At 58.6% G+C, this 21,988-nt stretch overlaps 1 protein-coding gene across 1 annotated transcript; it reads left to right on the forward strand.

The window, feature by feature from the left end:
- Nucleotides 1–2,095: 2,095 nt before the first annotated feature.
- On the forward strand, nucleotides 2,096–21,679 carry THOP1 (thimet oligopeptidase 1). The gene is made up of 13 exons (XM_079115183.1): nucleotides 2,096–2,256; nucleotides 4,924–5,136; nucleotides 8,025–8,173; nucleotides 9,490–9,597; nucleotides 11,703–11,805; nucleotides 14,574–14,734; nucleotides 16,026–16,161; nucleotides 16,585–16,951; nucleotides 17,304–17,505; nucleotides 18,987–19,173; nucleotides 19,253–19,381; nucleotides 20,876–21,012; nucleotides 21,381–21,679. Exons 1-13 carry the CDS (start codon nucleotides 2,241–2,243, stop codon nucleotides 21,534–21,536), a joined length of 2,064 nt encoding a protein of 687 aa, XP_078971309.1. The 5' UTR covers nucleotides 2,096–2,240; the 3' UTR covers nucleotides 21,537–21,679.
- Nucleotides 21,680–21,988: the final 309 nt, after the last annotated feature.

Here is a 21,988-nt window from a genome sequence, read left to right on the forward strand (position 1 = left end):
GCAAATATTCATTGCAAATCAACTACAAAAAGCAGCAAAGTACTTTGATTGCCTTGAATTGGGGTAGACTAGTCAACTACTCCATAAAGGATCAAGAAACTTCACTAGTAACTCCCGAGGCTGAGGCAGGAGGATTGCAACTTCAAGGACAGCCTAGGCAACTTAGGTTCTGTCTCAAAATAAAAAATAAAAGCGGCTGAAGATATATGTAGTTGAATGATAAAGCACCCCTGGGTTCAATCCCCAGAACTAAAAAGGAAAAGAAAAATTTTTTTCCCCTTAATGGCAATCAGTAGGAGGAAGATGTGGTGATGTTGTCATTGCGCTTGGGGAGCTAAGCTGCCTTAGAGGGTTAGGGAAGACCTCTTCCTTAGGTTTGTATTGAAGGAGCGGGAAAGCCCCAAGCACAGGGCACAGCGACAGTGAAGACTGATGTAGGGTTAAGTTTAGTGTTCTCAAGAGATCAAGAACAGTGATGGGAAGTGCCAGGGATGACACAGGACTGGCCACCACCAGTGTTAGAGTTGCCAGTGTTCTCCGGATTCTTTTTTTGAAGGGAATGCTAGGGTTTGAACCCAGGGTATTGTGCATGCTGGGCAATCACACCACTAACCAAGCTATATCCCCAGCCCTCAATTCATTTTTATCCTAGTTAAAATACATGCACAATCAATGCCTAAAATACATGCACACTCAATTACCTTTCTTGTGCAGAAATAAAAAAGGTTGAGGGGTGGGGAGTGAGAGAAAAATGGGGGAACTTTAGATTATGTAGAAGGAAATGAGAGGGAGTGGGGTATGAAAAATGGTGGAATGAGACAGGCATCATTACCCTATGCACATGTATGATTACATGAATGGTATGAATCTACATTGTGTATAATCATAGAAATGAAATGATTTACCCCATTTGTGTACAATAAATCAAAATGCAGTATGTAAAAAATTAAAAGATAAATGAAAAAAGAAATAAAAAAGGTGAGTTTTTTTTTTTTTTTAAAGTAAGCTACATCCTGTCCACACACCCCCTTCCCTCCCTCACCCTTAGATGGATTCCAGATTCACAGAGAACATCACTGGGTATAGGTCAGTTTACTGCACTGTTCCACAACTTGTGATATGAAGTCATGGGTCCCTTTACTGACACTTTTCTTTTTTTGTGCCAGGGATTGAACCAAGGGGTGCTTAACCACTGCGCCACATCCCTCCTCCTTTTTTAGTGCTATTATTATTTTTTATTTTGAGACAGGCTGTCCCTAAATTGCTTAAGACTTGCTAAACTGCTGAGGCTGGTCTCAAGCTTGCAGTCCTCCTGTCTCGCCCCCGCCACCAGTCGGTGGGATTACAGGCCTGTGCCACTGTGCCCAGCTCGTTTATTGACACTTTATTATACTTACTGGCTTATGCTTCTTTTTCTTTTTAACTGTGGTTTCTTAAATTGATGAACCGCATTCAGTTGACACGTGGGGTACCACACTATTACTTAGATGCTTGAAGCTAGACAGGATGCTAAGGAAATAACCTAAAAAAGTGCTTTGGGATACTATAAGCAATCCGAAACAAGAGGCCCCTACGCGAGGGAGAAAGCTGATAAAACCAGCCCAGTACACAATTGTGAACAGGAGGCAGCCGGGCCATCCCAGTGACTGGGTAGGCTGAGGCAAGAGGGTTGCAAGGCCAGCCTCAGCAACTTAGCGAACTTAGGTCAGTCTCCAAAAATAAAAAGGGCTGGGGATGTAGCTCGGTGGTAAAGCACCCCTGGGTTCAATCGTCAGCACCAAAAACAAAGGAAGAAAGAAAGGAGGCAAGTACAGATGAATTCGGGCGGCTGAAGCCCAGGTGAAGAACTGGCGGAAAAGGCTCAGAGGCAGGTGTGTGCGGTTTCCATGGAAACGTTCTTTCCGCCTTGGCTGGGCGGTTGGGGCTGGGGGTGTCGCCCGTAGCTCCGCCCACCCATGTCTGAGGACCAATAACGGACCGCGAGGCTTGCGGCGCATGCGTAGAGTGGCGCGTCAGCGCGCCGGCGGCCTCGAGGTGTGGGCGGAGCTCCAGCGCGCGAGCGCCCTGCCTTCCCTGCGCACGCGCTCTCCCAGCATGCCCTGGGCGCGCGGGCGGCGGGCACCTCAGTCTGCGGCCGACGGCGGCGGCGGACCCGAGCCGCTCGAGGTGCCCACCGCAGCAGAGGCTGCTAGACGCTGGCCAGGTGCAGCAAGGGTGCCGCCGGAGCAGACCCGCCCGCCATGAAGCCCCCCGCAGGTACCAGCCGCCCCTCGCCGAGGCCTGGCTCGCCGGACCCCGGCGGCCCCTGCGCCCGCGCGCCTCCCGGGATCGCGACTTGGGCCTGAGACCCCGCGGAGTGACCCGGGGCCCGGAATGGGGCGAGTTGGCGGGTGACCCCGCCTTGGTCTGCGGAATGAATGAACCAACTTCTGCCGCCCTTCCTCCATTCAGCAAACTTCGCCAGCTTCCCCAGGGACGGGCGGGCGCCGGGCGGACCCCGGGGAGAGGTGAACGGACACCCGGTCCCCCCGGAGTCCTGGAGCGCAGCCGGGCCTTCAGCTAGTAGACGAGCAGGCGAGGGCCAGGGCGGGGGTGGGTGGCGTGCCAGGGCGGCCTGGGCGGGTCTCCGGGGAAGTGGCATTGGAGCCCGGGCTCCCGGGGAGAAACAGCGGCCCTGCCCGCTCGGGAGGCTGCCTCCGACGGAGGACCCCCAGGGCGGAGGCGGCGAGTCTGGAACACCAGTGTTTTGTGGGGGGAATGAAAGTCGTTTTGGCTAAAACACAAGCACCTGGGAACCCTTTTATTTGGAAGGGTTTTCATCCGGGGAGCACTGTGACCTGTTTGTGTTTTAGAGGCTTGCTCGCTTATGCGCTGCCTCCTTGCTCATATCCTTGAATTTTCTCATGCCTGCCTGTCCTCCCTCAGTTCTTTCCCAGCGCACAATGAGGATGGTAAATGTTATGCTAATAATAATAATTAGGCCAGTGGAGGCTTCAGGGAGGCAGGGATGTCGTCTGCCTTGTTTGCTGCTGGCTCAGAGACCCAGCACAGAGGCTGCAGCCAGTGAATGTTTATAGATTGAGTGGACTTAACAAGGTCTTCAAATCCTTGCTCCTCTGGAGAATTTCTTGGCAATTCCCATTCCCATTGTTCTCCATCTTTCTTGAGCTCCTCATGCGCTCTTGACCACAAGTTTTAATATGGCTGCACATTTCCCTTTCTGTAGTTTTTAAATTGAAACTGCTCCATAAACAATGATTTGCTTGACGTGGGCAGCAGTCATTTGGCCAGAAAATCTGAGTGATGCACTTTCTTTTTCTCAGTCTGTCAGTGGTTAATTGGGGCATTTGTGCCACCTGTAAGGACACCTGTGGCTGTCATGACTTGGGAGGGGGGTGTTCCTGGCATGGGCTGAGTCGAGGCCAGGGATGCTGCTTCACATACTGTAGTACCCAGGACAGCCCATCCCAGAGAACTGTCCAGTTCCACCTGTCTTCAGTGCCAAAAGAGAAAAACCCTGGTGCTTATTTCCTCATTCCACTGCAGAAAGACTAATTTGGCTATAGGGTGTTACTCTGATCTACCTGGGTGTTATATAACATATGGTTTATGTACTTACTATATTACCTTTCAAAAACAGAGGAGGAAGTTTGATTTTTGAGACATCATTGGCCCTAAATGCTTTTAGATGAGTGATTGTAGTGTGCTGTAGCACCTGCCACTTGAAAACTTTGTTGTACTTAGGATGCATGATGTGTTGCTCTGATCCCTCACTGAGTTCTCAGAGAGTCTGTACTCTGTGTCTTACATTGTCCCACTTTATAAGTGGAAATACTGAGGTCTGGAGAATTAAAGTCTTGCCAAGATCCCACAGCGAGCGAGTGGCAAGGTGGGGTTCCAACCCAGGCAGTTTGACTTTAGCTTCTGCAGTCTGAACTCTTAACACGCCTGCCTTTGTAAGAATGCATATGTGGTTGACAGGCCCCCTGTCCAGGACTCTGCCTTGTTGTATTCAGGATTTAAGTTTAAGCCTTTCATTGAAGGACTGGGCAAACTCCGGCCTGCCTATTCTTATGCAGCCCCTGGGATAGAGGCTGTATATGGCTCATGATTAAAATATTTGGCCCTGTAAAGAACTGATCTCAACCCAGGGTCTACACTGCAAGGTGCTACTAGGTCCTGTGGATCAGGGGTTGACAGCTGATTTCACCAGCTTTGCTGTGCCCAGCCATAAACAGTTCATTTTCTGACCTTCCTTCAGGGTCCCCTGCCCATCAGTCTAAATTTTATACACCCTTTTCTCAGAGAGTAACAGGAGTGGGTGGGTGAGGCCCCTTGTACTCCTGTAGCACCTGTGGGGGCTGCATTTCCTCCTAATGAGCTTTCAGGAGCCCATGTGCTCCCCACCTGGGTGGAGCCTGGAGGGAGCAAACAGAAGGGGCTTCTCGGGCTGGGGAGATATCTCAGCTGGTAGAGTACTTGCCTCGCAAGCACAAGGCCCTGAGTTCAATCCCCAGTACTGCAAAAAAAAAAAAAAAGGGGGGGGGGCTTCTCTGGGAAGCCCCTCTTTTCTGCCTCCTTTTTCCTCTGCAGCATGGTGGGAATTGAGTGGTGAGTGCAGTGGTGGTCTAGTGCTCCCCCGTTTTGTTAATGCCTAGGACTGTGGGTGCTTGGATCTCTAGGCAGGGTTTTTAACAGCGGGGTGGTTGACATTCTGGGCCTGTGGGGTGCTGAGCAGCATTCAGTCTCCATCATTCCATGCCAGTGGCGTCCCCTCCTTGGTTGTGACTGCCACAGCTACCCCAGATGCTGCTCTGTGTCCCTGGAGGGACTTGGGAGGACAGAGTCACTGCAGTCTTGCTTCCTCGTGAGACCCTGGTGTAGACTTGCTCAGACATGGTTGGTGCTGGCCTCTCTGTCCAGCCTGTACAGGAGATGTGCTGGACTCGGCAGCCCCCTGCTCGGTGGTGAACTACCTCAGATGGGACCTGAGTGCGCAGCAGATCGAGGCGCTCACCAAGGAGCTCATCGAGCAGACCAAGCATGTGTACGACCAGGTGGGCTCGCAGGAGTTTGAGGATGTCTCCTACGAGAGCACGCTCAAGGCGCTGGCGGACGTGGAGGTGTCCTACACAGGTGAGCCCTGCTCAATATCCAGGGAGGCCCTGTGGCAGGCTCAGGGCCTGGTGCCGATCACCTCCCACTCCGTGACGCTGACCGCAGGCAACCCACCTGCTTCCAGGGTGCTGGACATCAAGCGTGCCCGTCTGAGTCAGGCACCAGCAGGTGCCTCTCATCCTTAGGCTTTCAGGAGGGACAGGCACGCGGGCCCTGTGTCCCTCCACCTCACTGCCCTTCCATTCCCAGCTGTCCTGGGTTACGTCATCTGAGAGCCTGAAACAGGAGGGAGCCAGCTCATGTGACAGCCGTGAAACCTGAGTCCCATCTAACCTCTGCCCCAGCCCAGAGGATATTTTCTGTTGAACTAATGAACTCTGCCCCTGTCTTAGTTTGTTTTGGTTTTGTGGTTTGTTTGCTTATTTTTTGGTACTAGGAATTGTTCCCAGGGGTACTTGACTACTGAGCCACATCCCTAGCCCCTTTTGTTTTTTTATTCTGAGACAGGGCCTCACTCAGTTGCCCATACTGGCCTCAAACTTACAGTCCTCCTACCTAAGCCTCCTGGGTTGCTGGGATGACAGGCATGTGCCACTGCACCCAGCTTTAGTTTTGTTTTGCAGCAAGTCCTTGCTATGTTACCCAGGTTAATTGCCAACTCCTGGGCTCAAGAGCCTTCTGCCTCAGCCTGCCAGGTAGTTTGCACTACAGGTGTGTTTTCTGTTGCTGTAGCAATACCTGAGACTGGGTCATTTGTAGAGAGGTTTATTTTGGTTCACAGTCCTTGAGGCTGGGAAATCTAAGACTAGGAAGCTGCACCCAGTGAGGCCTTGCGCTGCTTCACCTCCTTGGGGACAGGGAGGCACCAGTGGTGCTCAAGCCACATAGCCTCCTTTTGTGTCCTGCTCCACCTGCTTCCTCAGCCTCCACCCTGTACTTGGGTGACCACCTCAGGTGTGCCCCTGGCCACCCAGCACAGCCTCCTCTTCTCCTTAGGTCCCTCTGCTCACTTTGTGAGGACTGACATGCCTGGTCAAAGGGATCAGAAAACTGTCCCAGAGCCACTTTGTAGAGGTTGGCGGTGTACAGATGTGTCCAAAAGAACGCGAGAGAGCTCGCTGCCGAGAACTGTCAGCAAGGAAACGCCCTGCCCCAATCTCTAGGCATGGGTTTTCTTTCCTGGGAACCATGGAGAATCACTGAGCTCTAGCCCGGGGCTCTCACGTCCCAGAGGCACCTCCAGCTTGGATTTGCACCCATGGCCGCGGAGGGCCGACTCCAGAGGGGTTGCTGCTACCGGCAGAGGCTGGGGCTGGGTCCAGCTCTGCCTCTTCACTCTGGCCCCGAGCATGTGCGCTGTCACTGTGTGTCGAGTGGTGGCTCCTCCTCTCTGCCCCTGGCTGGAGTCTTGCAGGGCTCTCAGGTGGCTGTCCTCGCCTCTTCCTGGGTGTGACTGTGCCACTCACTGTTGGTGCTCTCACCTCTTCCTGCAGCTGCTCATCCTGTCCCTCTGGGCTGCCGGAGCAGTGGTGAAGGAAGGCGCAGCTGGTGGTGGCACTGCCCTCGGCATGCAGACCACAGCCTGGGAGTGCCCGTCCTCTGCCCTTGAGCTCCCCGCTCCCCCCAGAGCCTTGCCACCTGACCTGAATCCTCCTCCTCCCGTGGCTGAGCCTGGTCCTTCTCTGGCCCAGAGGCCACTCCCACCCCTCGGTGCTTGTGCTGTCACATGTAGTGTACCTGCAGTGTTGGGCGATCCCTCGGCTGGGCGTCCCAGAACTTTGTCAGCCTGCTCCTAAGCTTGCTGTGTTCAGTACCTCCAGGCTGAGGGGCCTGGCCTCCTGCCTGCCTGGCAGGTCTTGCTGTGCAGGGTGACACAAGCAGGCTGGGCATTTGCACTGGCTGCTGAATCCTGGTAGTGATCAGACGGATTTGAACCTCTCCAGTGCAAAGTGTATGCTGCCCTTTCACCCAGAGACGGTGTCTTGCTATGTTGCCCAGGCTGGCTCAATGATCCTCCTCCCTCAGTCTCCAGAGTCACTGGGCCCGGGCGTGGAGCAGTGTTCCCAGCTTCGTTTTCTTTGTCTAAACTGCTCTACTGAGCTGTGGTGACTGACCGTGCAGTTCTCCCACTTCAGGCCTACGCTTCAGTGGCTTTTAATGTATTCACAGTGCTGCCCAGCTGTTAGCACTCTCATTTTAGAACATTTTTATTGCTCCAGAAGGAAACTTTGTGTCCTTTGTGTCCCTCTGTCCCTCCCCAGCCCTGGTATTCACAAGACCATGTCCTATCTCTGGACTCTTCTGTCCTGGATGTTTCCTGTCCGTGCAGTCACACTGTGTGGCCTTTAGTGTCCTCAGGGTCCACCCACGTTGTAGCATGTGTCAGAGCCTCGCCCCTGCTTGTGGCTGAGCAACGCTCCAGGTGTGGGTGCAGCGCCCTTCGCACATGTCCACCCATCCTCGGGCTGCTCACCGTGGTCACCAGGACCCCTGCTGCGAGCGTGTGCACAGGTGTCTGTGAGACTGAGCACTCCCGTTCCCACAGGCCCCCGGGAGTGGGCTGCCGGGTCCATGCTGCTGCTCTAGCAGAGAGGGGGTAGGCTTTGGAAGTCCCAGTGTGGCTGGTGTATGTAGCCACTGACCGTGTGACTCTTCTTTGGAATCGAGCTCATAAGCCCCTGGTCTGTCACATGTTCTGTCACGGTCTTTCTTACCTTGGAGTGTCATGAATTGAGTTTGTGTCTCCTGAGGCCATGGTAACAGCTTTTGTCTCTGAACTAGTGTCTAGCTCAGGGCTCACGGCTGTCCAGTGAGGAGGCACCAACAGATGCACCTGGGCAGGGTGGTGGCCTGTGCCAGCTGTCCAGGGCTGTTTTCCCACCTGTCTGTTTTCTCACCTGTTCTAGTCCAGAGGAATATCCTGGACTTCCCCCAGCACGTTTCTCCATCCAAGGACATCCGGACGGCCAGCACAGAGGCAGACAAAAAGCTCTCTGAGTTCGACGTGGAGATGAGCATGAGGCAGGATGTGTACCAGAGGATCGTCTGGCTGCAGGTGAGAACCCAGGGAGGTGCCGGGTGGCAGGGTGGAACCAGGAGGTGCCAGGCCAGCTGGCATTAGGACTGGAGAGCGCTATTCTCTTGGTTTTATAAAGCATAATGATACTGGGTGGGGTGTTATTCTGTCATCCTGGTGACTCAGGAGGCTGAGTCAGGAGGATTGTGAGTTCAAAGCCAGCCTCAGCAACTTAGGAAGGCCCTGTATTAAAAAATTAAAAAAAAAAAAAAAAAAAAAAAAAAAAAAAAAAGGCTCAGTAGTTAAACACTCCTGGGTTCAATCCCCAGCTCCAAATAAAGGCATTACGATGACAGCAGTTCTAGGGACAGATGGCCACAACGGCCGCGTCACAGAGAGGAGTTAAACGCCTTGGATGGCAAGTGTGGCCAAACATGTGGCCACACTGTCATCCCAGGGACTCAGGAGACTGAGGCAGGAGGTGGCAAGTTCCAGGCCAGCCTGGGAAACTTGGCAAGACCCTGCCTTGAAATAGGGGCTAGGGATGTGGGTTAGTGATAGCGCATTCCTGGGTTCAATCCCCACTACCACCAAAAAAATCATGTTTGCTGTGTGACTTAGAAAGAATTGAAAAGGACAGATGATGACAAAGAAGAACAGCTGTGGCAAAGCACCTAGTCCGCAGGGCTGCGGGCCTTTCCCACAGGCACTGCTGGGTTCCCAGCCCAGCCTCTGCCCACGGAGCCCAAGGGGTGATGTGGTGGACGATGAGGCCTGTGGAGGGATGTGCGCCATCCTCCTGCGATAAGGAGACGAGGACTTGGTGCTTCTGCTGCTGCCAGCCACACTCAGGCTGGTGGCCCAGAGGCAGGGTGGCCGCACGCTCTGGTTCAGAGTGCTGAGGAGCTGGTGGTCCAGTAAAGCAATTTTTTGAAAAGTTTTGTTTGTATGGAGGTACCGGCAGGTTCGCATCCTCGTAAGAGTGCCTGCACACTCCCGTGTGGCCACAAGGTGCACGGCTGCTGCCCAGCTCCATGACCAGGTGCCAGCCTTGACACGGTCCAGCCCTGCTTCTCTTTACCCTGGCCTGTTTCAGCTGGGGCCATTGAGAGCAAAGCAGATGCTCAGCTCAGATCGCACGTGGACACGGAGCATCATCTCCCTGGGATTAGTGCCCAGGCATGCGTAGCCCCAGCTGGGGTGGGCATCTGATTAGGTTTTAGGAGCCTGCCCAACTGCTTCCCAGAGCAGCCGCACTGTCTCCCACTCCCACCAGAGAATTCAGTCCTGCTTCTTAACTGACATTTGGTGTTGTTCCGGTTCTTCATGTAAATGTTTCCATTTGGTACTTGCAGGAAAAAGTTCAGAAGGACTCACTGAGGCCGGAGGCGCAGCGCTACCTGGAGCGGCTGATCAAGCTTGGCCGGAGGAACGGGCTCCATCTCCCCAAGGAAACTCAGGAAGTGAGTGTGTGGCTTCTGTCCCTGGCCCGCCTCCCTGGAGTGCCTTCCCTAGGATGAGCTCTGGGAAGACAGGTCTGTCCAGAGCCACTCAGGCTGTGCTGCCTGTGAATGTGGAGGGTCTGACCCCTGAGCCCGAGAGCCTCGGCTGCCTGCTTCAGGTGCAGTGGCAAGTTCCTGTGGTGCCCAAACAGGCGCATGGCGGGCACCTTGCTCCCTTCCTGGGGGCAGCAACGTAACGGGGATCATGGGTCAGTGCTGCTGCAGCTTTGAACATGCCCCGCGTAGGCCCACATTGAAGTCCTGGCAACCTGAATCAGCCCTTCTGTGCCACCACTTGGCTCCAAGGGGCCACTCTGAGGACCACCTCCCCGGCCCTCTGAAGGACTCTGTGAGTTGGCGTGTGCAGAGCTTGGAGCGCTCTCCAACGCGGGCTCCAAGAGGCAGACCAGGGCAGGCACCCCTTGAAGGTGGCTCGCTGCAGCTCCCAGAGCAGGGGCATGACACCAGGGCCCCTGTGGGGACTACCAGGCTTGTTGGCAGGCATGGCGAGAGCCTTGCCTGGGGCAGATTGCCTTGGGCGTCAGCTCCGCTGGCGCTGGGCATGGGCTGGCCCTGGAGTGACGAGCGAGTGTGTATTGGCCAGGAGGTGTGGGTGCTGCACTGGTGGGGTTGCGTCTGAGAGGCGCATTTCAGGGTGAGCTGTGTGCTCAGCGCAGGATCTGGCACCCCAGGAGGGACCACCTTCCCGGGCCAACTGGCCCAGGTGCCAGAGCATCAGAGCACAGGAGAGACAGACACGGCCAGTACCGGCATCGGGCCTGCAGCCCTTGGAGGTGACCAGTGCTTGACTCAGAGGCCACCCTGGTGAAATGGGCATCTGGTTAAGTTCAGTGCTGGTTACAGTGTGACCAAAAGCAGACCCCAGCCCAGGCGGCTGTTGGTTCTTAGCTCAGCCACGACTCAGGGATCAGTGTGCTGGGTTGAGTGGGGGTGCACAGGCTCCCCGGGAACCCGGTGGAGAGGGTGGAGCTGAGGCAGCCCCCCCCACAAAGGGTCCCTCCGGGGACAGTGGCCCTAGTGAGCAGGGGACTCTAGCACCTTGCCTGCACTCTCCAGGTTCACTGCTGTGTTCATACCAAGTCAGTAGAGTGCTCGTTTGTTTGCATGAGGCCCCGGGAGAAGGAAATACCCTCAGGACTAGAGAAGGCGTTAGGGTTGTTCCTTGTGAGTTGGACAGCACTTTACTGGGGTCAGTTTTTAACTGTTCCTTTTTTTTTTTTTTCCTTCCCCTTTTCATAACTTTACTTATTTATTCATTTATTTTTTTAATCTGGTGCTGAGAATCAAACCCCGTATCTCACACTACCACTGAGCTACAATGCCAGCGTTTTAACTGCTTCTGGAAAACCATATTTATCAGATAGAGGATGTAGACTTGTGTCTGTCAAAATGCCCAAAAGGTTAGACTGTGGTCTCTGAAGGCAGTTCCTGCTGGCAAGCTCTAGAAGGCTCTTGGCTGGATCCCTAACACGAGGGTGCAGTCTGGAGGTTCCCCAGGGTCCAGGCTCTGCAGGTAGAGCTTTGTGGAGGTCCTGGCTGGACGTCTCCCACCTTCCCGTGTGTATCTGGGGTTTTCTTCTCTCTTTTTTTTTTGGTACTGAGTTTTTAACCCAGGGTCACTTTATCACCAAGCCACATCCCTAATTCTTTTTACATTTTATTTTATTTTATTTTTATTTACTTATTTATTTTTTTGCGGTGCTGGGGATCGAACCCAGGGCTTTGTGCATGCAAGGCAAGCACTCTATCGACTGAGCTATCCCCAACCCTTTAAATTTTATTTTGAGACAGGGTCTCACTAAGTCACAAAGTCCATCCTCAAGCTTGTGAACCTCCTGCCTCAGCCTCCCAAGTCACTGGGATGACAGTGTGCTCTGCTGCGCTCGGCTGTGTTTGCTTTTGTTCCTTACTCTCCAGCTGTTGTCCATTCTTCCTGCCCCGGTCTTGAAGGAGAGCTTCTCAGTGCTCGGCAGCCCTTGATAGGAACCAGCAGGGCCTCCTCCCTCTCTGGTGCCTCCCTCCTCCACTGCTGTCTTTCCCTGCAGAAAATCAAGAGCATCAAGAAGAAGCTCAGCCTCTTGTGCATTGACTTCAACAAGAACCTGAACGAGGACACCACCTTCTTGCCCTTCACACGCGAGGAGCTAGGTATGGCCTGCGGTGAGGGCCACTGCTCCTCCTGTGGCCTCTGTGCTTGGGGTGGCAGGAGGCGGAGGCACTTGGGTCTGCCCCCTGGGTGGGGCGCTTCTTCACTTGGCACGCTCATGGGCATTCTAGAACCCAGATTCAGGTCCTCCTCACGGCCACCACGCGTCCGACCAGGACCCTGCCCAGGTGGCAGGAGCCCTGGCTTGCTGTGACGCTGGGAGCCAGGTGAAGCTGGCCACGGACACTGCTGCCCGAGAGCCAGGGCTGCATGTGGGTCCGCAGGTCTGCTGCTCCCTTCCCCAAACCACTGGCTACGAACCACGTCAGACCTGCAGCGTGGTCTCAAGGACACGCCTCCCAGTGCAGGTTTGCTCTGTCCGCCTCTGCGGTGCCACACGTCTGCATTCTGAGCTGCCAGTTGGGAATGTGCCATGTGCGTGCCCCCGTCCCCCGAGGCCTTTTCATCCTCTTGCTCTCCTGATAGGAGAGCCGCGTCCTCTTCTGCGGCGTCCTGTCTGTTCTGAGGTCTCTGGGGGGGGGTCATACAAGCTGGCTGTTCCCACCGTTCCATGTGACTGTCATCTCAGGGCCGTTGACGTGTGAGTGGCTGCCTCTGAGAAGGCTGGCCAGGAAGGCCCACAAGGGTCCAGGCACAGCCTCCCAAGCGAGCCCAGGGACTGTCGCCCTGAGCTCATCCGCCCCCCTTGCTTGATGCCCGCCTCACTGGCAGTGAGAGCCACCGTTTGGCTCCTGACCCTGGGAGAGGGCAGGCCGGGTGAACTTTAAAGTGCCGTGTCGCTGCTGTAGGCCCCACTCTGGAACGCAGCGGGTGTTGCCACCCACGGCTGCTGCGGGAGGGCTGCTGTGCACAGGCACGCCCCCCTCGGGCAAGGTCTGTGGGCACTGCCACCACTGTTCCATCTGTGCTGGCAGCTCTGTGGCTCCCCCACGTCCCCTAGTGCTGGCGGTCCCTGCGCTGCGTTTGGGCACTTGTTTCTACCAGCAGGGGTGCAGAGCTTCCTGACTCAGTCGCCTCCCGTGCCGCCTTCTGTGCGCGTGTGGGTGTGCACGGGCGCAGTGCTAGGGTGGAACACGGGGCCTTGCACCCTGGTGGGTGCTGACCATGACCACTGAATGGCGCCTAGCCTGCAGTCCACTGGTGTCATCCTAGCGCCTGCGCCTGCCTCTGGGCGTGTGCGTGTGAGCACTTGCTCACCTTGTGGTGTGCTGCTCGCTCGTCTCGCACCTTCCCTGTCCCGGCCCGTCATTAAAGGACCTGGCTCCTTCGGTGGAGGATGATGTTTAGGGACAGGACGGGGTGCCAGCTGTGCTTGTGCTGCTTGCCACTGGTAGTCCCCATTCTAGGCTCCCTCCCAGAGCCAGGAGGGCGCTGTGGATGGCATGGCTTTGGTGGCTTGACCAGCCAGCTGCTGACTGGTGGGCGAGGGCAGTGCATGTGCAGCAGGAGCAGCGCTTCTCGCGTGGCCGCCTCGGGCTGGCATGTGGGCTGACCCTCCCTTGTGGCACTGGGCCACGGCAGCACCTGTGGCTCCTGGTGGGCCCATGATGGCCCCGGACAAGCAGTGCTCCAGGGCGAGGGTAGCCTGCATCTGACCCCACTGGGGTGGGGAGGCGTCCGTGCACATGTGCTCCTGTGTCCACACTGGAGGTCCCCAAGTAGGTGCTGACACTCTCAGTTCCAACCACACAGGTCTGTAGCTGTGCCTTTCACTCCCGTGGGGGTGACCCTGGTGGAGGGGAGATGCGGTCACGGCCCCAATGGTCCCAGGCAGTGTGGACAGGGCCCGTGGAGTCAGTTCTGTGGACTGCGTTGGTGCTGTTGGGTCCTTGGGCCCCAGCTGGGGTGTCCACAACTGACTTTTACCTGTCCAGTCCCCCAGTGCGCACCTGCTGGGCCAGCGTAGAGCCCTAGCAGGGCTGAGGCCTGGCTCTCTGGTCGTTGCTCCACCCCAACCCGGAAACCTCTCGGGAACCCAACTCCTTGTCCTTTGCCACACGCTGAGGCTGCCTCCCAGCTGGCCTGTGACAGCCTGCCTGTGCCTGGGTCTGAGCCGTGAGCATGTGGCACTGGGGCCTGGGTGTCCCTGCTGGGGTCTCCGCGGGAAGGCAGGGCTCTGTCAGCAATCAGCCGTTGATGGTGCCGCTAAGGGAGGCGCCCAGGAGTTCCACAGCAGTGTTGGTGTGCTCATGAGGCTGTGTGTGTCTGGACGGATGGAGAGTGACCAGACACAGGTGTTTGGGGCCACAGCAGGCAAGGGTGGGCAGGGTGCAGTGGTGTGGCTAGGATTGGCCTGGAGGAGGGTGGCCACGGTCGTCTTAGGGGGAGCAAACCAGAGCCTGTGGCCGGGCCAGCATTCTTAGCTCTCTGTTGGTGCTTTGCTCCTCCTTGTTTTCCTTTTTAGCATTCGGGGTTCCCTGGCATCTCTCGTGCATGGGTCCTGACCAGCACCCCACTACCATCATCTCCCACATGCCAGGGAGGGAGCCCAGGGCAGCTAGGAAAAGGCTCCCTGAGCGCCCATGCCACGTTTGGCTCTTCTGGCCCAAGGGCTTCCCAGTGAGAAGGCTGTGGGCCGTCCTGGGCAGGATCCTGCTGAAGGTGCTGCAGGCTGCTGTCCTCAGTGACCACTCCCTGCTGACCGCCATCCCCAGCCTTTGCACACGGGAAGTCCATGCATTCTGCACCCTCCCTGGGCAGCCTGTGGACGTGTTGTTCCTTTAATAGCCACTGAGTTTTGTTCCCACAGGAGGACTCCCCGAGGACTTTCTGAACTCGTTGGAGAAAACGGAGGATGACAAGCTGAAAGTCACCCTTAAGTACCCCCATTACTTCCCCCTCTTGAAGAAGTGCCACGTGCCTGAGACCCGGAGGAAGGTGGAGGAGGCCTTCAACTGCCGCTGCAAGGAGGTGAGAGGCCCCCTCTGCAGGCCTTGGCTGGCCCAGCGTGCCGTCCACTTGGTGTGAGCCGCCTCCTGACTTTGTCCCCAGGACCGTCTGGCCTCTGCCAGCGGTTTGGTGACCCACAGAGGCCTTGCTGGGGCTCAGTCTGTCCCTCTAGGTGTGTGTCGGGTCCAGCTCTGCTTGGGCACAGTGAGCCCTGGCTGCCCTTTCCTGAGCTCTCGTCCAGGGCTGCTCCAGGCATGGCTCTCGGGCTGTCCCTCGCCTGCCGCAGCCTTGGGTCCTCCTCTCATGTACGGCTGTGGCGAACCTTCTGGGGCACAGCCTGTTTGCCGTGTTCCCACACCCCTTGTGTGGCCAGGTGGCCTCTGGGTGTGTGTCCTCGTCTAGCATCTCTTGCTGGGGACAGTGGGGCAGGCCACCACATTGGAGCTGGTGGCAGAGGCCTGAACTACGCCCTCACTGGCTGTGCAGAGCGTGGGAAGCCTGCAGCAGGCAGAGGCAGGGGCTGAACCCTGGGGATGGCTTCCTTAGACAGTCAGAGCCCACTGGGCTCCAGGGACCGCCTCACAACAGCCTGTGGTGTGGCCCAGAGAAGCAGCACACCCAGGTGGGGCTGTGCCTCGTCCACGGCTTGCGCTGGCCGCTGCACAAACGTGCTCTCAGGGTTCAGGGCCAGGCGCCTCGGCCTGGTGTAACCTGCAGGGTCCTTGCCCCCCAGGCCTATCCCGATCCCCAGGCTTGGGCCCAGGGACAGAGTGCATCCTGAGACCCAGACCTGAGGGGAGCTCTGCCTTTGGCACCTTGGAGACGGGCACTGCTGGCTGTCCCCTGGGTCCCCTTGTCTGACTTTGCCCCATGCAGATCCCCAGTTTTAACTGGGTTCCGGGGCCCAGTGGCGCTCAGGGCTGTTCTGTTCCAAGCAAGCCTCTGCGGTGCCTTGGGGAGCAGGAGCCACGCGGGTCTCACGGCATCCGGGTCTCTGCTCGTTGGCTGTGACCTGCACAGGTCAGTCTGCCCTGCCCGTGTGGTGGAGTGGACGCTCTGAGAGCCACTGCCTGGAGGCCATGGGGTCCCCACTCCTGGGGCCAGTCCCTGCCCCAGCGTCACTCCCTTTGTGACTGTGTGTCCCCTTCCAGGTCACACCCTCTCTGGTTCTGAGAAGAGCTCAAGGGCAAAAGGCACCTATGACGGGCCAGAGGGCAGGGCAGCCCAGGCTGCGGGCCGCAGGGCCGGGAGAGTGGCCTGGGAGGGCGGCGGGCCCCTCAGCTCATGTGGGCGCGTGGGCGTGTGGTTGCAGGAGAACTGTGCCATCCTCAAGGAGCTGGTGGCCCTGCGGGCACAGAAGTCCAGCCTGCTCGGGTTCCGCACACACGCTGACTACGTCCTGGAGATGAACATGGCCAAGACCAGCCAGGCTGTGGCCGCCTTCCTAGGTAACCTGCATCCCCACCTCCCCCGGGAAGACCACGGGAGGCCCAGGTGTGAGTTGAGACCCTGGGGCTGATGGGGTCCCGGGTACTGCCGTGGGCCTGGGTCTTCTCTCCATCAAGTGCTTGTGCTGCACCCTGCTCCTAGTTCAGCCAGGGTTCGTTCACGGCATGGGTAATGGCCCAGGCCCTGGGGTGAGGCCTGTGCCTGGCACCCCAATAGGAACCCTGGGCGGAGAGCCCTGCGTTGGGCGTCCCCCTGTGGAGACTGGGATGAGGAACACCCTCCTGTGTGTGCTGGGGGCGTGGCACAGTGCCAGCCTGCCATCCGCAGTGGACCCTGCTTGGGCCCACACCCACCCCGGGTGGGAAGCCGACCCTCCAGGCCAGAGTGCCGAACCCCGCATGATGGAGCCCCGCCTCCCCCAGACGAGCTGGCTCAGAAGCTGAAGCCCCTCGGGGAGCAGGAGCGGGCCGTGATCCTGGAGCTGAAGAAGGCCGAGTGCGAGAAGCGGGGTCTGGCGTTTGACGGCCGCATCCACGCCTGGGACATGCGCTACTACATGAACCAGGTGGAGGAGACGCGCTACCGTGTGGACCAGAACCTGCTCAAGGAGTACTTCCCCATGCAGGTGGTCACCAGGGGCCTGCTGGGCATCTACCAGGAGCTCCTGGGGCTGACCTTTGACCTGGAGGAAGGCGCCACCGTGTGGCATGAGGATGTGCGGCTCTACTCGGTGCGCGACACAGCCTCCGGGGAGGTGATCGGCAAGTTCTACCTGGACCTCTACCCCAGGTGGGCACAGTGGGAGGGGCCGTTCTGGGGAGGAGCTCACCAGGCCTGCCTGGGTGTCCCGTGCTCTGCGGGGCTGAGGGGTGCCTGGTGACCCCTGCTCGTCACCGGCGCTTTGCTTTCCGAGGTGGCTGAGGGGCCTGGGGCGCTCTGCACAAGGCCCTGGGCTTCATGCTGGGAGGCCCTGACCCGGGAGTGGGGCCGTGTGGCAGATGCTCCTGCACTGAGGCTGCAGGTCCTGCGGGTCCTGTGGTCTCTGAACCGAGGGTTGGAGGAGCTGGAGTCAGGTGGCAGAGCGGGACAGCCTGCCGTCTCGTCCTGGGCCCTGCAGGCCTGACCCTGCCTCCTTCCCCAGGGAAGGAAAATATGGGCACGCGGCCTGCTTTGGCCTGCAGCCAGGCTGCCTACGGCAGGATGGGAGCCGCCAGATCGCCATCGCGGCCATGGTGGCCAACTTCACCAAGCCCACCCCAGACGCCCCGTCCCTGCTGCAGCACGACGAGGTGGAGACCTACTTCCACGAGTTTGGGCACGTGATGCACCAGCTCTGCTCGCAGGTAGGTGTGGGGTCCTGTGGGCTCCTCGGCCTGACTACCCTGTGGAGACGGTGACCATCATGACCACATCCCGGCTGCCATCCCAGGGTGGCAGAGCAGCGGCTTCAGGCCCAACGTTACTTCCCCGTGTCCTGCAGGCAGAACCGCCGCTGCGGTGCAGCAGGCTGGCTCCTCTGGAGGCCTCTGGCTGTAGAGGGCGTCTTTTCCCTGTGCCTCGAGGTTGCCCCTTACGTGTCAGGCCTGACCTCCCTCGGGTCGGAATGGCTAGGGCCACCTGCTGCCCTTTGTACCTGCGCTTGCTCTTGAAGTCCCCGACCCTAGCACATCCTGTTCTGAGGTTGAGGGTTGGGGCCCGCACCAGTGGCTCTGGGAGGACACTGTGCAGCCCGGGAACCTGGGGAGCTGGACCACCATCCGCGTATTGCGTGCTGGGAACAGGCTTGGTCTGCGCCTGCCGGCTCCTGGTGAGCAGCATTGCCCGAGACCCCAGGAAAGCCCGAGGGAACCAGAGAGGCCTCAGGAAGCGGGTTCAGAGTGCCACCCAGAACCGAAGGATTGCCAGCCCAGGGGGCTTGAGGCGTGGCCTCTGGAGATGGAAGCTCAGAGTTGGGGTGACCTCTAGTGGCAAGGCAGGCTGTGGCCTGGTGTGCTGTGGCAGCCTCAAGGCTGTGCCCTGGGCACGCCTGCCGCCTGGCTTCACACCCTGCTTCTGTCCCCAGAGAGCGTCCTGAGAAGGGAAAGCAGGTGCACCTGGGAAGGGGCATGTGGTGACGTTGAACGTATTTCCAGGTTGTAGGACCGTCACCAGTGACCCCAGCCCTGTGCTGTTTTTGCTTCTGCCCTCGGGGCAGGCAGTGAGCCAGGCACCTTCTGCCTCGCTCCATCCCAGCCCTCTCTGTTTCGAGACGGGGCTGGCTAAGGTGCCCAGGCTGACCTGGACCTTGCCATCCTGCCCTCACTGCGCTGGCCTCTCCCTGGCTCTTGCACCTGCAAACCCACTTGCTGTGTCCGCAGTGGCCTGTTCTTGATGTTTCCTGGCAGTGGAGTGACAGTGACTCTTTGCGTCTGGCTCTCACTGAGCTCTGTCCACACTGCGCGTGTCACCTTGCCCCTGCTCGAGGCCGGATAGCGTTCCTCACTGTTGAACACGCAGAACACGCAGCAGGTTTTGATGAGCCCATTTTTAACTTGAGCAAAGTTCAATCCGTAAATTTCTGTCTTGCTCGGGCTTTTCTGAGTCCTGTTGAAGACGGCCTGGCTCAGCACGCACCGCCTCTGTCCCGTAGGAGCAGAGCTCTGCTAGGGGGTGGCCCCGGGGACGGGGGAGCACAGGCCCGTCTCCAGGCTTCATGGCCGTGGGGAGGGCTGTGCCAGCCCACTGGCCCCCGGTGCTCAGGAGGGCGGCCTGCATGGCTCTGCCCAGGCGTGGCTGGGCCAGGGCGTCTAGAGCAGCTGAGCCCTGAGGCCGCCCTGCACGCCAGGCGGAGTTCGCCATGTTCAGCGGGACGCACGTGGAGCGGGACTTCGTGGAGGCCCCATCGCAGATGCTGGAGAACTGGGTGTGGGAGAAGGAGCCCCTGCTGCGCATGTCCCAGCACTACCGCACGGGTGGCGCCGTGCCCCAGCCGCTGCTGGACAAGCTCATCGAGTCCCGGCAGGCCAACACAGGTGCGCCCGGGCCCAGCGCGTCCTGCCAGGGCTGGACCTCTGAGGACGCCCACGCAGCCTCCTCTCCCTCCCCTGCCAGGCCTCTTCAACCTGCGCCAGATCGTCCTCGCCAAGGTGGACCAGGCCCTGCACACGCAAACTGATGCAGACCCTGCCGAGGAGTACGCTCGGCTCTGCCAGGAGATCCTCGGGGTCCCGGCCACGCCAGGTAGCCACTCGCCTGCCCAGCCCGCCCTGGATGCTGGGAGCAAGGCCTTGGAGAGGTGGGCCCTGCGCTGGGCGCCCCCAGCTGCTGTCTGCTCCTGTCTGCCCGCCCTCCAGCGGCAGGGCCATCCTCCCGCTCCCTGTCGAGCATCATGCGGTGTCCTCCCCACCGGAAGGCTTCCTGGCCAGGGTAACTGCCCAGAGGGACACAGGGCGACGTCAGGACTTTCATGGTCATGACTGACGAGTGGGCATAGGCCAGACCAGCTGCTCCAAACGTGCCCTGCCCCAGAGGGCAGTCCGGCCCCACGCATCCACAGGGCTGCAGGTGCCCCTCCTGCCCGCTCCCTTCTCCAGGGTGGCTCTGGGTGCCTGGCCCACGGGAGTCCTCAGCTGCACCACCGAGGCCGTCCTCACCTTTTACCTGGTGGGTGGGAGTCGCTGGGGGAGCAAAGCACCGACGACGTGCGGGCAGTGTCCAGGGAGGGCTGGCTCTCGGGCCCACGTCGACTGTGCTTTGCTTAGAGACACCAATGAGTGGAACTGAGGTTCTCGTGATCCAAAAGTGTGACAGGCTGCAGAGTCGGAAAAACAGGGAAGAACAGCCGTTTCTGATCCCCTCGGGTTGATAGGGTGTGGTTGTGCATCCTTGATCTGTGTGCGTGCGCACATTTATACGGGCGTGTGCACCTAAGGGCAGGTGCTGTTTGTTAAAAATTTTTTATTTTTAGTATTTGTAGAAACAACAGTTTTTATGGATTAATATTTTGTTAGCACTTAGGTTTTTTCACATGGAATTTTTTTTTTTTTTTTGCGGTGCTGGGGACCGAACCCAGGGCCTTGTGCTCGCAAGGCGAACACTCTACCGACAGCTACCTCCCAGCCCTCACATGGAATTTTTTTCTTCAGGACTGGGCTGGACCACAGAGCCTCGCACATGCTGGGCAAGGGCTCTACCACCGATCTTTGTCCCCAGCCCTTATTTTATTTTTTTGGTACTGGGGATTAAACCCAGGGGTGCTTAGCCACTGAGCCACATTCCCAGCTCTTATTTTTTATTCGAGACAGGGTCCGACTAAATTGCTGAGGCTGGCCTTGAACTTTCGATCCTCTTGCCTCAGCCTCTGGAGTCTCTGTGATTACAGGCATGGCCACTGCGCCCAGCCCAGTCCTTGTTTTTACTTTGAGACAAGGTCTGGCTCAGTTGCCCACACCCTGCCCTAGCCTCCTAGGTCGCAGGGCCAACAGGTGTGGCTGCTGTGCCTTGCTGTTCAGTGGCGGCAGCACGTGGCCCACCAGTGGGTGTGCCTGGAGCCAGCAGCCCAAGCCCTGTGGCCACCTGTGCTGTGCTGCCCATGGGACCTCTAGGTGCTCCTGTCCTGCCTGCCGAGCGGGCCTCCCCCTGGCCGCCAGCCGCACACCTGCCCCTGCCTGGTGGGGCTGCCTCCACGGGAGGAGTGCCCAGGAGGCTGTGCCTGAGCCTCGCCGTTCTGTCCAGGGACCAACATGCCTGCTACCTTTGGCCACCTGGCAGGAGGCTATGACGCCCAGTACTACGGCTACCTGTGGAGCGAGGTGTACTCCATGGACATGTTCCACACACGCTTCAAGCAGGAGGGTGTCCTGAACCGCAAGGTGAGTGTGCGTCCATGGGCGGGTCTGGCCTGCGTCAGCCCAGGGTTCATGAGCTGTGGTCCCGAGTCCCGAGTCCAGGACCGGGAATAGCACGCCCTGGGCCTCCTGTGTGGTGCCGCCTGCCAGGCCCGCTGCCAGGTGGCAGAGGGGGCAGGGTTGAAGCCAGGCCCATAGAGCACAGCACTGTCTTTGGCCCTGCGTCCTGGACAGGGCAGGACCCTGGCAGTTTGTCCAGCCTTTGCTCGGCCAGGGCCTTCAGAACGCTGAGCCGGAAGAGCCACCAGGCGTCCCGCTGGTGCTGGGTCCTGGCGAGCAGTTGCACACACCCCTCCCTTGGTGGCCCGGCCCCGCTTCCTCTGCCCTGGCAGGTCGGCATGGACTACAGAAGCACTATCCTGAGGCCCGGCGGCTCCGAGGACGCCAGCGCCATGCTGAAGCTCTTCCTGGGCCGCGACCCCAGGCAGGACGCCTTCCTCCTGAGCAAGGGACTGCAGGTGGAGGGCTGCGAGCCGCCCGCCTGCTGACCTGCTGCCGAGCTCCACATCCAGCCCACGCTCCCGCTGCCCTGTGCCTTAGCCCCGCCTGGGGTGGGCGGCTTCTCCTTGTCCTTGTCACGTCCAGGTCTCGGGTGTCACGTTGCGGCCCCCTGCTGCTCGGGCTCCTGCGCTAGCTGAGCCCTGGGCGGGAGGGCCTGGTCCTGTTGCACTAGGGCTCCCTCCGGGGCGCCTTCTGGTCCGACCAGCTGGTTCTGAGATGCAGCCATTAAACACTTTAAACAGAAGAGGGGCCTCCCGCTGGTCTTTGGCTCTGTCTGCCAGTCGCGGAGGAGTAGAGGTGGCCATTACTCTTGGACACGTGAGATGCGTGCTGTGCTCTGGACTGTCACGTGCCTGGGTCCCTGGGGACAGTCACACTGGGAACCTGGGAAGGACCCTTAGGTCTACCTGACCACGCCACTGTCCTGGGGTTGCCCGCC

Source organism: Sciurus vulgaris (assembly GCF_902686455.1).
Source record: "Sciurus vulgaris genome assembly, chromosome: 16".
NCBI lineage: Eukaryota > Metazoa > Chordata > Mammalia > Rodentia > Sciuridae > Sciurus > Sciurus vulgaris.